The sequence below is a fragment of the Oryctolagus cuniculus genome, chromosome 5, assembly GCF_051225735.1.
Source record: "Oryctolagus cuniculus isolate XC-2025 breed Fujian yellow rabbit chromosome 5, ASM5122573v1, whole genome shotgun sequence".
Taxonomy (NCBI): Eukaryota; Metazoa; Chordata; class Mammalia; order Lagomorpha; family Leporidae; genus Oryctolagus; species Oryctolagus cuniculus.
In genome coordinates this window covers 95,384,798-95,398,764 of record NC_142871.1, presented here as the reverse complement: position 1 = coordinate 95,398,764, position 13,967 = coordinate 95,384,798, and the positions used below count along the sequence as shown (strand labels likewise).

Genomic DNA, 13,967 nt, shown 5'->3' with positions numbered 1-13,967 from the left:
AAGCTGAAGTGTGTTTTAGTTGATGTTGACTGAGGTGGTTTTTTTTTCCTACTGTAATGAAGAATTTTCAGGAAAATGCTCATAATAAAATGATAAATACTAGACAAGAGACTTCTTAGATGCTTCCTACAGGAGGCTAACTTTGTTAGGAAACTTTAAGTTGTTAAGTTTCTTTTTTAGCAAGATTAGCAAAGTAACTCCTTAGTGGGAGTCTCATTCTTTTCTGTTTTTGGTATCTTTTAGGGCAAGTAAGCTACACTTTGCAGAGTTCTTTGTAATTCTATTCATGTCCTAAAACAGCTTGCTTAAAAAAATCAAGTACAATTGTTTAGCCCAGGATCATAACACCTTGCCATCATCACTCTAATAATATAAAACAATACACATGAAAATTTAATTCTTTCAAACAGACTTCCATCACTGTCACTCCACGAAAAGGAAGAAAGGTACACGTTGGCTTTAAATTAAACAGCACATAAAAAAATGAACATATCACAGTTAAATACATTAATCTATACTATTCACATCTCTATGTGAGAATTCTGCATTCAGCCTTTGATTATAGAAAGATAAAAAGTAAAGATAATAAGAAAGGAAAGAAGGACAGGGCTTGAGGAAAAGAGAAATAGAAGGAAGGAAAATGGTTATCTTCTTAGAACTGTACATATGGAATACAGGAAATCTGTTCTCTTTATATTAATGAAAATTTTTAAAAAGATTTATTTATTTATTTATTTATTTATTTATTTTTAATTTATTTGACAGGTAGAGTTATAGACAGTGACAGAGAGACAGACAGAGAGAAAGGTCTTCCTTCCAATCCGAAGTCAGGAGCCAGGTGCTTCTCCTGGTCTCCCATGGGGTGCAGGGCCCAAGCACTTGGGCCATCCTCCACTGCCCTCCTGGGCCACAGCAGAGAGCTGGACAGGAAGAGGAGCAACTGGGACAGAATCCGGCACTCATATGGGATGCCGGCGCTTCAGGCGGAGGATTAACCAAGTAAGCCATGGCGCTGGCCCCTATTTACTTATTTTGAAAGGTAGAGTTACAGAGAGAGAGGGAGGGAGAGACAGAGAGAGCTATATTTCATCACTGGCTGATTCACTCCCCCAAAATGGCCACCATGGTAGGGGCTAGGTAGATCTGAACCTGGAGTCATGAGCTTCTTCTGGGTCTTCCACATGGGTGCAGGGGCCCAAATACTTGGGCTGTCTTCTACTACTTTTCCAGACACATTAGCAGGGAGCTGGATCAAAAGTGGAACAGCTGGGACTCAAACCGGTGCCAATAAGGGATGTTGGTACTGCAGGCCGTGGTTTCACCTGCTAAGCAGCAGTGCAGATGCCAAATCTAAAAAAAAAAAAAAAAAAAAAAAGGAAGATAAATCATAGAAAAGAGTTATAGTGTTAAAATTCCAAAACTTCACCTAGAGATTGGATTTGAAATTTGCTAACTATGTAAAGTAACAACCCAATCCAATGTGATGTTTAATACCCCTTGTTAATCTTACACTCATTGATTGAAAGAGGTACCTGTTGCAGAAATTTCTAATTTTAACTACATTTTCCTTGCTTCTTTTTAGATTTTGCTTGGAAAAAATATCAATTGTATGCTTTTAGAAAAATAATCTAGAAATTATTTCTAATTTTTATTTTTTTGTCAAGGGCAATGTATTAATGATTCAAGACCTGTAATAGAAAAACATAAACTTATAGTTAGGCTGTTAAAAGCTTTGTAAATTATATAGACATGATTTTATATTATTTTTGAAAGAAGAAACCGATGTGCATTAACTATCTAGAAATTATATACAATGAATATAAGAAAGAAAAATAAAATTTGTGTTTCATTAAAGATTACCCAGGAATTATTGTGAAATATGTCAATCAAATTAAGGAAGAAAGAGTGAGAGAATATAAGCCATATGCAGAATGAAGATATTGAACATGTGCAAAGACCTAAAGAGTAGAATTTTTTTTTTTAAGATTTATTTATTTATTTGAAAGTAGAATTACACAGAGAGTGGAGAGGTAGAGAGAGAAGAGGAAGAGAGATAGAGAGAGAGAGACAGAGAGAGAGTCTTCCGTTCGATGGTTCACTCCCCAGTTGGCCATAACTGCAAGAGCTGCGTCAATCCGAAGCTAAGAGCCAGGAGCTTCATCCGGTTCTCTCACACAGTGTAGGGGTGCAAGGACTTGGGCTATCTCTACTGCCTTCCAAGGCCATAGCAGAGAGCTGGATCGGAAGTGGAGCAGCAGGGTCCCAAACCAGCGCCCCTATGGGATGTGGGTGCTTCAGGCCAGGGCGTTAACCTATTGTGCCACAGTGCTGGCCTCAAGGGTAGAACTTTAAAAATAGAATCCAAAATGTTTTTAGAAGCAATTATATGTAACCACTGAAGTTACAAAATTATAGAAATAAGAAAATTGTTCTAAATAAATTAAAAAGTCTGACTTAGCATGTAAAGGAATAAATTGATTTAAAATAATAAATTCAAAAGCACTTCACATTAAAAATCAGGTCTTATTTTTCAGAACTCACGATTTTTAACATTCAGTACACACTAAATAAACCCCTACATGTGACTGGAAAGATGATAGCTGCAGTATGTATTAATGATTTATAATGGATAACAAAAACAATTTTTTTTTTTTTTGACAGGCAGAGTGGACAGTGAGAGAGACAGAGAGAAAGGTCTTCATTAACCATTGGTTCACCCTCCAATGGCCGCCGCGGCTGGCGCACTGCGGCCAGCGCACCGCGCTGATCCGATGGCAGGAGCCAGGTACTTCTGGTTTCCCATGGGGTGCAGGGCCCAAGCACTTGGGCCATCCTCCACTGCACTCCCGGGCCACAGCAGAGAGCTGGACGGGAAGAGGAGCAACCGGGACAGAATCCGGCGCCCCGACTGGGACTAGAACCCGGTGTGCCGGCGCTGCAAGGCGGAGGATTAGCCTAGTGAGCCGCGGCGCCGGCCTACAAAAACAAATTTTAAATGTTGCTTTTCACTTTTTAAAATGGTAAGATTTTATGAAGTTATAACTTATTGTCTAAAGTTGTTCATGCCATTAAATCCTCAAATTTTTATTTGTGGAAAATAACTTTTCTAAGAAGTGAAGAAATATTTTTTGAATAATTTGTTAAGCTTGTGGTCACTTAGTCAAATTTTAAAGTGCTCTGAAAATATGTATTTAAAAATTTATTAACTAAGTCTACTATTTATTGACTCCCACTTCATAAAATGTTTTGCAAGAGTAGGCCTTTGCAAGATGGAGGCAAGTGAAATTTCAAATGCTTAATGTAATTGGTTACTATAGCTAGCATCACAAATTATAAATAACAACACTTTCATTCCCTCCAATGCTTTGCTTTTGTTTCAACACTTTTATTTAACTGTGATAATTGAAATGTCCACCTTGACTGGTTAATAAACTGCTATAAATGTTATAAAACTGTTTATAGGTTTATTTTGTAGATATTGTAGCTATCATCAGATTATTTTTTCAGTTTGGAAGAGTTGACAGCATAATAAAACAGGCAAACAAAAAAAAAAACTACTCAGAATTTATGACTACATGACCTTGATATTATGCTATTTAAAACTCAGTTGCTTTAGACTTTAAAACAACCTCAAATTTAACATCATTGGGATTTGAATATTATCAGAAACCAGTTAACAGTATATAATTTCTGATGAATGTCATGATTTTCATTAAAATTTAAAGTATATAGTAGGGAATTTATTTTTAGCTAATTAAGTTTAACTCATAGTCCTGACATAATATCTGGGTAAAAAAATTACAGAAAATGGGTTATGACACTGCTTTGGTTGATTTGCTGCCATTCTGAACCTGATTGGAAAGACTATGTATTAAAAGGACAACTGAAGTACTACCACAAATAAAGTCTAAGAGAAGGTAATAGAAAAATGCATTTGCTGTGAAGATCAGGATGATATTAACTGCCACAAATTTATGACACTGGTGAAATAACATTCTTGGGTCAAGTTAGGATGGAAAGAGATTGATTTTTCTCTCACCAGAACAATTTTTGGGAAAAAGAAAATCTAACAAAAACTGGCCTTAACTTGAGTTAGAAGTTCTCTAAAAACAAAGATGAATTTATATTTAAAGAAAAAATGATATGTAGTTTTCTAGTATTTTATGATAATGTATATTTTTAAGTTGATATGTTAAAAAATTTGAGTGCTGTAATCAAGTACAAATTAACTACTTTTTTCCCATTAGTTAAAATAATTATCTGAATTACATAATATTTTAAAAATAAAGATCCCTTGCAAATAGTGATTCCAGAATCTCTTATTTAAATTTATCTGCCCACTTGTTAATATATTAGTATACTATTTATGAGTTAATGATCAGGACAGTACACCAAAAGTGCATTTCCAATATGAACTCCAAGGTATTTAAAGGGCACTTTAGTCATTCTCTGTAGCACAAATTAATCATCAGAGTTATCCTTTGACACAGATGTTGGAGAATGGGTGGAAGGGAGGGTAGCATGGGAAGTATCACTATGTTCCTGAATCTGTATTTATGAAATACATGAAACTCGTATACCTTAAGTAAAATTAAAAAAAAAATTAAAATAAATAAGTAAAACAAAAAAGTAAAAAATACTTTTTAATAGTAAATTGAGCACATGGATGTAATGCATTAAACACTTTTTATTTTGTTTAACAGAAAATGTACAATATTGTAATCCACAATATATAAAATATGCATCCACGACTGAAAGTAAATATTCATTTTATCATTCAAGTGATTGTTTATTAATTAGGATTGCTACTCAGCTTAAGAAGAGAATTCTTTTACAACAACAAGAATGAACTTGGAGTACATTATATTGAGTGACATAAATTGGGCATCAAATGACCAATAGTGTATCTAAATACTTATTTATAATATAAAAAGAAATCAACTCCTAGAAGCAGAAAGTAAACAGAATTGTGGGTATCAGGGGATGGGCATTTGGCTGTTGGGAAATGTGAGTCAAAGGATATATAGTCTCACATAGCTAGGAGGAATGAATTCAAGAGATTCATTGTATAACAAGGTATATATAATTAATGAAAGTGAATTATATTTTTATAAATCAATGAGAGTACATTTTAATTTTTCTCATCAAAAGTGATAAATGCTTTTTAGCTACTTCACAGTGTATGCATATTTCTTTTTTTTTTCTTCTGTTTCTTTTTTTTTTAAACTTTTATTTAATGAATATAAATTTCCAAAGTACAGCTTATGGATTACAAGGCTTCCCCCCCATCACATCCCTCCCACCCGCAACCCTCCCCTTTCCCTCTCCCTCTCCCCTTCCATTCACATCAAGATTCATTTTTGTTTCTCTTTATATACAGAAGATCAGTTTAGCATACATTAAGTAAAGATTTCAACAGTTTGCTCCCACACAGAAACATAAAGTGAAAAATACTGTTTGAGTACTAGTTATAGCATTAAATCTCAATGTACAGCACACTAAGGACAAAGATCCTACATGAGGAGTAAGTGCACAGTGACTCCTGTTGTTGACTTTACAAATTGACACTCTTGTTTATGGCATCAGTAATCAACCTAGGCCCTTGTCATGAATTGCCAAGGCTATGGAAGCCCCCTGTGTTCACTGACTCTGATAATTTTTAGATAAGGCCATGGTCAAAGTGGAAGTTCTCTCCTCCCTTCAGAGAAAGGTACCTCCTTCTTTGATGACCTGTTTTTTCCACTGGGATCTCACTCGCGGAGATTCCCCCCCCCCCCCCCAGAGTGTCTTGGCTTTCCATGCCTGAAATACTCTCATGGGCTTTTCAGCTGGATCTGCATGCCTTAAGGGCTGATTTTGAGGCCAGAGTGCTTTTCAGGACATCTGCCATTCTATGGGTCTGCTGTGTATCTCACTGCCCATGTTGGATCATTCTCTCCCTTTTTGATTCTATCAGCTAGTATTTGTAGACACTAGTCTTGTTTATGTGATCCCTTTGGTTCTTCGTCCTATCATTATGATCAATTGTGAACAGAAATTGATCACTGGGACTAGTGAGATGGCATTGGTACATGCCACCTTGATGGGATTGAATTGGAATCCCCTGGTATGTTTCTAACTCTACCGTTTGAGGTAAGTCAGCTTGAGCATGTCCCAAATTGCACAAATCTTCCCTCTCTTATTCCCACTCTTACATTTAACAGTGATCACTTTTCAGGTAAGTTTCAGCACTTAAGGAGAATTGTGTATTGATTACAGTATTCAACCAAAGTATTAAGTAGAACAAACAAAAAAATACTAAGAGGGATAACATAACAAGTTGCTCTTCAACAGTCAGGGTGAGGGCTGATCAAGTCACCGTTTCTCCTAGTGTTCATTTCACTTTAACAGGTTTCCTTTGTGGTGCTCAGTTAGTTGTCACCTATCAAGGAGAACAAGTGGTATTTGTCCGTTTGGGATTGGCTTATTTCACTCAGCATAATGTTTTCCAAATTCCTAACAGGGATCACTTTTCAGTTAAAATTTAAACACCTAAGAATAATTGTGTGTTAATTACAGAGTTCAACCAATGGTACTAGAACAAAAAAAATACTAAAATGGATTAAATATTACATTGTACATCAACCGTCAGGACAAGAGCTGATCAAGTCACTGTTTCTCATAGTGTCCATTTCATTTCAACAAGTTTCCCCTTTGGTGCTCAGTTAGTAGTCGCAGATCAGGGAGAACATATGATATTTGTCCTTTTGGGACTGGCTTAATTCACTCAGCATGATGTTTTCCAAATTCCTCCATCTTGTTGCAAATGTCTGGGTTTCATTGTTTTTGACTGCTGTATAATATTCGATAGAGTACATGTCCCACAATTTCTTTATCCAGTCTACTGTTGATGGGCATTTGGGTTGGTTCCAGGTCTTAGCTATTGTGAATTGAGCTGCAATAAACATTGAGGTGCAGACAGCTTGTTTGTTTGCCAAGTTCATTTCCTTTGGGTAAATTCCAAGGAGTGGGATGGCTGGGTTGTATGGTAGGGTTATATTCAGGTTTCTGAGGAATCTCCAAACTGACTTCCTAGTGGCTTAACCAATTTGCATTCCCACCAACAGTGGGTTAGTGTCCATGAAAAACCCAGTCAACATCCTATTGAATGGGGAAAAGTTTGAAGCATTTCCACTGAGATCTGGTACCAGACAGGGATGCCCACTCTCACCACTGTTATTCAATATAGTTCTGGAAGTTCTAGCCAGAGCTATTAGGCAAGTAAAAGAAATTAAAGGGATACAAATTGGGAAGGAAGAACTCAAACTATCCCTCTTTGCAGATGATATGATTCTTTATTTAGGGGACCCAAAGAACTCTACTAAGAGACTATTGGAACTCATAGAAGAGTTTGGCAAAGTAGCAGGGTATAAAATCAATGCACAAAAATCAACAGCCTTTGTATACACAGACAATGCCATGGCTGAGGAAGAACTTCTAAGATCAATCCCATTCACAATAGCTACAAAAACAATCAAATACCTTGGAATAAACTTAACCAAGGATATTAAAGATGAAAATTACAAAACCTTAAAGAAAGAAATAGAAGAGTATACCAAGAAATGGAAAAATCTTCCATGTTCATGGATTGGAAGAATCAATATCATCAAAATGTCCATTTTCCCAAAAGCAATTTATAGATTCAATGCAATACCAATCAAGATACCAAAGACCTTCTTCTCAGACCTGGAAAAAATGATGCTGAAATTTATATGGAGACACAGGAGACCTCGAATAGCTAAAGCAATCTTGTACAACAAAAACAAAGCCGGAGGCATCACAATACCAGATTTCAGGACATACTACAGGGCAGTTGTAATCAAAACAGCATGGTACTGGTACAGAAACAGATGGATAGACCAATGGAACAGAATAGAAACACCAGAAATCAATCCAAACATCTACAGCCAACTCATATCAAGGATCCAAAACCAATCCCTGGAGTAAGGACAGTCTATTCAATAAATGGTGCTGGGAAAATTGGATTTCCACGTGCAGAATCATGAAGCAAGACCCCTACCTTTCACCTTACACAAAAATTCACTCAACATGGATTAAAGACTTAAATCTACGACCTGACACCATCAAATTATTAGAGAACATTGGAAAAACCCTGAAAGATATAGGTACCAGCAATGACTTCTTGGAAAAGACCCTGGAAGCACAGGCAGCCAAAGCCAAAATCAACTATTGGGATTGCATCAAATTGAGAAGTTTCTGTACTGCAAAAAAAAAACAGTCAGGAAAGTGAAGAGTCAACCGACAGAATGGGAAAATATATTTGCAAACTATGCAACAGATAAAGGGTTAATAACCAGAATCTACAAAGAAATCAAGAAACTCCACAACATCAAAACAAACAACCCACTTAAGAGATGGGCCAAGGACCTCAATAGACATTTTTCAAAAGAGGAAATCCAAATGGCCAACAGACACATGAAAAAATGTTCAAGATCACTAGCAATCAGGGAAATGCAAATCAAAACCACAATGAGGTTTCACCTCATCCCAGTTAGAATGGCTCACATTCAGAAATGTACCAATAATAGATGCTGGAGAGGATGTGGGGAAAACCGGACACTATACATATTTCTTTAAAAGCTTTATTACTTATTTTTTTCTTTGAGAGAGTGTGTGCACATGGCTATCACCTGATTCAATCCAAAAATGCCCACACTGCAAAGTCTGGTTTGGGGTTGGAGCTGGGAACTTATACGTTTACTCTTTGTTGGTGGCAGGAATTCTGTTAAGTGAACTATCACGACTACCACCTAAGGTCTGCGTTAGAGGGAAGCCGGAGTCAGGAAATAGAAGTGCATATGGAACCTAAGTACTCCAATGTGTGATGCTAGTGTCTTAACTGATGGCTTAACTGCTAGACTCTATGCTCGCCCTGACAGATTTCAAAATATTGCATTGTATACAATAAATATATAAAATGATTTATCACTTAATAACTAATTTACTAATAAAACTAGATAGTGGAGATAGCTGCATGATTGTATAAATTGGATAAAATTCATCAAATGTATGCTTGTATTGAGAATGTTATGCTATATAAATTATTTTTCAATAAAGCTACTAAAGTATATGTCTGGGAAGGGCTAATGGTCACATAAATAATTATGCAATGAAGCAAGTTTGGTAAAATTTAGAAAATGAATTTTTTGTAGGTGTTCACTGTAAATATTTTATGGCTATTTTATTCTTGAAAAATTTTACAACAATATATTTGGGAATAGTAAAGAACAATTAGTAATAATTTTTGGGAATATAACACCGTTCATGATTTAAATCAAGTTTAAAATCTAGTAAAAATCAATTACATTTTAAAAAATGGCATGACTGCTCTGAGTTCCTGAAATATCATTCCTCATTAAATGTAATGAAATATTAGGTAATTGTGAAGTATTGACTGATCCAAGTCTGTGGCAGGAAATCTAAAGATGAACCTGCAAGATCTACACCAGACAACGTTAAAATCATTTTGAAATAACACTGAGAGAGGCCCTAGTGGTCACAGATAGATCGATTTGAACTTTCACTTGAATATGAAATTTTAGTGGATTGCAACTTACTAAGTACTTTTAAAATAACGTGTTTTTAAGTGATATTTGTGAAAAAGAAAAAATAAATAGCTACCTTTTAAAAATAGCAAGAAACCAATGCATTCTTTTGACAACTGTGTAAAAAGAAAGCATCAAGCAACTGGTCCTTCCAACATGAACCATCCCATATGAAAAAAATAGTATTTGGGGAAACATTATTTTAAAATTATATCAATTATAGTAAAAATACAATGCCAAAATGAGAATATCACCTATCAATGATAAGTGATGATATTCAATATAAACTATTCCATATGATAGTTCTGTAACATTCTAAATGCTCAGATCTGTCTCATTTTGACTCATCTCTAATTTAGTTAACTTCATCCAGAACATTAAATTTGTTATGGAGCTCTAACATCATTACTACATTTTGCCATATGACTGATACCCCATTATTTTTGAATTATATTTTTATATGTAGAAATTGTATTATTTTTTGCCAAATGAGTGTGTTTGTAACATACTGATTTCTAGGCCAAATGTACTAGTGGTAAGGAAAATTAATACTACATGTAATTCAGACACTAGGATATTGTTTTGTATTAAAAATTGCTATGCATATTAAAATACCATTAATCATCAGATATACACATGGAAGTTTTTAAATGTTTAAGATCATGTAATTTAATTTTTCTAGTAATTCTTAAACTTGTATTTTTATATTTAAGTCTGGAAGAAACAGCAACTCTTTTGCTGTTTCTCAGTATTCCTGTACCACTATACAATATTAATCCTAATTAATATATAATAAGTAGTTATTTATATTTAATAATACATTTCCTTTTTTCTTTTTTTAATTTCTTTTTTTAACTTTTATTTAATGAATATAAATTTCCAAAGTACAGAATATAGATTACAATGGCTTCCCCCCCATAATGTCCCTCCAACCCGCAACCCTCCCTTATCCACTCCCTCTCCCCTTCCATTCACATCAAGATTCATTTTCAATTCTCTTTATATACAGAAGATCAGTTTAGCATACATTAAGTAAAGATTTCAACAGTTTGCTCCCACACAGAAACATAAAGTGAAAAATACTGTTCTTAGATTATTTCTTATACCACTGTAGATAAATAGATATTCCTCTTCCCCTTTGCTGAAGTCATTTGCAAGCCATTGTCATTTGAAAAGGAGATGGTTGTTAGTTTTCTAAATCTTTGATTTCTCTGAGTTGCAGATGAGAGAAAACATAAATCACAGTGGCTTATTCAAAATTTAGAGGGTTATTTTTCCCTCAAATAACATGAAATACAGTATGGCAACTCCAGGGTGCCCTCCCTAAGGAACCTGGATTCCTTCTATTTATCTAACTCATCAAGCTTAACACATGATGCCCCTCCTCCCTCTGAGGGGTGCCTGTCCAAGATGACTGTCAAAAACACAGTCAAAGCATTGCATCAAAGGCAGGGATTAAGAGTAGGAGAAGATGGGATGAATAGAGTTCTTATCAAAAAGCTTTTCTTCCCATTAAGAAAGTTTTCTCAGATTCTCATCTATTAACATTAACATTAACATTAACATTGACTAAAACGTTGACAGTCCTTGTCTCAACTGTTGAAGAACAGTTTTTTTTTCTTCATGCTACTTGTTGAACTCTTTACTTAAAATAAAGTTAATCTTATGTGTATAAAGTTAATTGAAAATACGTATGAGTAAAAAAAAATAAGAATGGGAACAGGAGTAGGGGAGGGAGGAGGAAGCGTGGGATTGTGGGTGGGAATGTGGATAGGGGGGGAAGAATCACTAGGTACCGGGAGAAGGCCCGGAGGCGCTCTGCGTTCTGTAGTGGCGCTGCTTGGGCTGGTGGCAGGTTGCAGGCGGCTGGTGTTGCGGCTGAGGAGAACGGCGAGTGGGTCCGGCATTTCCCATCGGGATCACCGTAACGATGAGTGATGAGTGCTGCCAGGGAGTCTCACCCGCACGGGGTGAAGCGCTCAGCCTCCCCAGACGACGATCTTGGATCTAGCAATTGGGAGGCAGCAGACTTGGGTAATGAAGAGAGAAAACAAAAGTTCTTGAGACTTATGGGTGCAGGAAAGAAAGAACATACTGGTCGTCTTGTCATAGGAGATCACAAATCAACATCTCACTTCCGAACAGGGGAAGAAGACAAGAAGATTGATGAAGAACTGGAGTCTCAATATCAGCAAAGTATGGACAGTAAATTATCAGGAAGATATCGGCGACATTGTGGACTTGGCTTCAGTGAGGTGGAAGATCAAGATGGAGAAGGTGATGTGGCTGGAGATGATGATGATGATGATGATGATTCACCTGATCCTGAGAGTCCAGATGACTCTGAAAGTGATTCAGAGTCAGAGAAAGAAGAATCTGCTGAAGAGCTCCACGCTGCTGAGCACCCTGATGAAGTGGAAGATCCCAAAAACAAAAAGGATGCAAAGAGCAATTATAAAATGATGTTTGTTAAATCCAGTGGTTCATAACTCCCAAACACTTAGTGTTTGTATTAAAAGTAAGCCTTATTGTTAAAATGCACAGTGGAGGACTGCTTATAGAGCACAGACTTTTGTATTATAATTTTTAAAAAGGCCCTTTTAAATAATTACAAAGAGTGTTTGCTTTCAAATGCCATGGGTTACACTTTTATGGGCATGACTATAACCATTTTTGTAAAGAGTAAGAGTTGTATAAAATAAGAAATAAATACAGTACGCAACTTCTTTTCATATTAGCATCATCAACGCTCTAATCTCCCCTTTAAATGCAGTATCAGGGAGATAACTTTTTGTTTGTAGTAGGTCTTTCATCTTTTGTTATTTTTTGGTCCTTCATATTTTTCTCACTAAAAATTTGATACTGTGATGTGTTCGTGAAAAGTATACTTTGCTATAGTAGAAATATTCATATGGATATTTCTACTGCCAGTCACAATCTAAATTAATGTTAGTAATAGGTTAAGTACTTAATTTACTCTTACTGACTCAGCTCTTCTCTTTTGGACCAAAGCAACATGAGAACTAGTACTTTCATACCTGTTAGAAGGGAATTACAACTATCATATATTTGGAATGTTTTGATCCCAAGCAGTCTTTATATAATTTCAATTACATTGTATGTTAGGTTTTTGATAAAATTTGGTCAGTTTTTACAGAAGAAATTATTTCTCTGATCATTTAGTCATATCTATTTAGAAACATGTGAAACTGGATTTTTTTTTCCTTAAGGTAAAATGTGACCAAAGTTCATTTTCTCCCTAAGGTCTAAATAAAGAGAAAGCAGTTTCCCATATTTCGTTGTGATACCTTTATCCTCATTGTCTAAAAATGAGGGGCAGGCTTACTGAACAAGAAGCGAAAACAAATTCTCTTCATTTTATTTCAGTGCTGTTATTTTGATGATTTAATTACTCAAGTATTTCCAGTTTTATTGCTGCTTTGTTGGAGTAAGATGGAATCACTGGACTGCTGTTAATGTGGTTGATTTGTTCTGCAGATTAGCATATACTACATTATCAGCTATTCAGTGGATCTTTGATTAACTGGGTCCAAAATCTTAATATTTGTAAGAAGTTGAAAGGTGTGAGTCAGACCTGTTTGTGAGCTGAACTATTACACATCCAGATACATGGTATGTGTTTGTGTTGAACTTTTAAAAAAAACAATTACTCCTAAAGTCATTTTGAAATTCAGAATATATATGTTAGAGGAGTACAGCAACTAGAAATGACTCTATCTTATATTTTTCATATGTTTTGAGTTTAATTTCTCACATTTATTTTAAATAGGTGCTACCCTAATATAGTAAGATTTAGTCTGTGCAGTAGACAGTATTTGTGACATTTAACAAATAACTTGGTTTGAAGAAACTTTACTTTATTCAAGTTTTAGTTTGACCACTGATTTTCAAAAGTCTATTCTGTGGGATTTCTTATTATAGCTACTTTAACTAGAAAGTAAAGAGTGATTTATATTTAAAAATGGAAGAGGGAGAGGACCAGTATTAAGTTTTGAAAAGTATTTTCATTTATTGTTTAAATATCCTGGGTGGTTTTATAAGTCTTGGTTCTAATGTATTAATAGAAGCACCCTCTTCTAAAGTAACAATATTAGAGGCCTTTCTTCATCTCCAAATAGAGAAATTCTGATTTCAATTCATGTATTATTGGAAATTAATAAGATTCAGAACTGGAATAAATTTAATCCATTGGTCAAAAAAAAAAAAAAAAAGAATCACTAGGTACCTAAAGTTGTATTTATGAAATACATGAAGTTTGTGTACCTTAGATAAAAGGTTTCTGGGCAAAAAATGGCCCCAAAGTCAAGCTTAGGCACAAAGGAGTCTGGAAAATATCGTCTG

The 13,967-nt window shown here is 35.2% G+C and overlaps 1 protein-coding gene across 1 annotated transcript; it reads left to right on the top strand.

Moving 5' to 3' along the window:
* Nucleotides 1-11,403: 11,403 nt before the first annotated feature.
* On the top strand, nucleotides 11,404-12,899 carry LOC100351756 (small acidic protein). Its single transcript, XM_002714539.6, has one exon. The coding sequence runs from the start codon at nucleotides 11,543-11,545 to the stop codon at nucleotides 12,092-12,094; it is 552 nt and encodes a 183-aa protein (XP_002714585.2). The 5' UTR covers nucleotides 11,404-11,542; the 3' UTR covers nucleotides 12,095-12,899.
* Nucleotides 12,900-13,967: the final 1,068 nt, after the last annotated feature.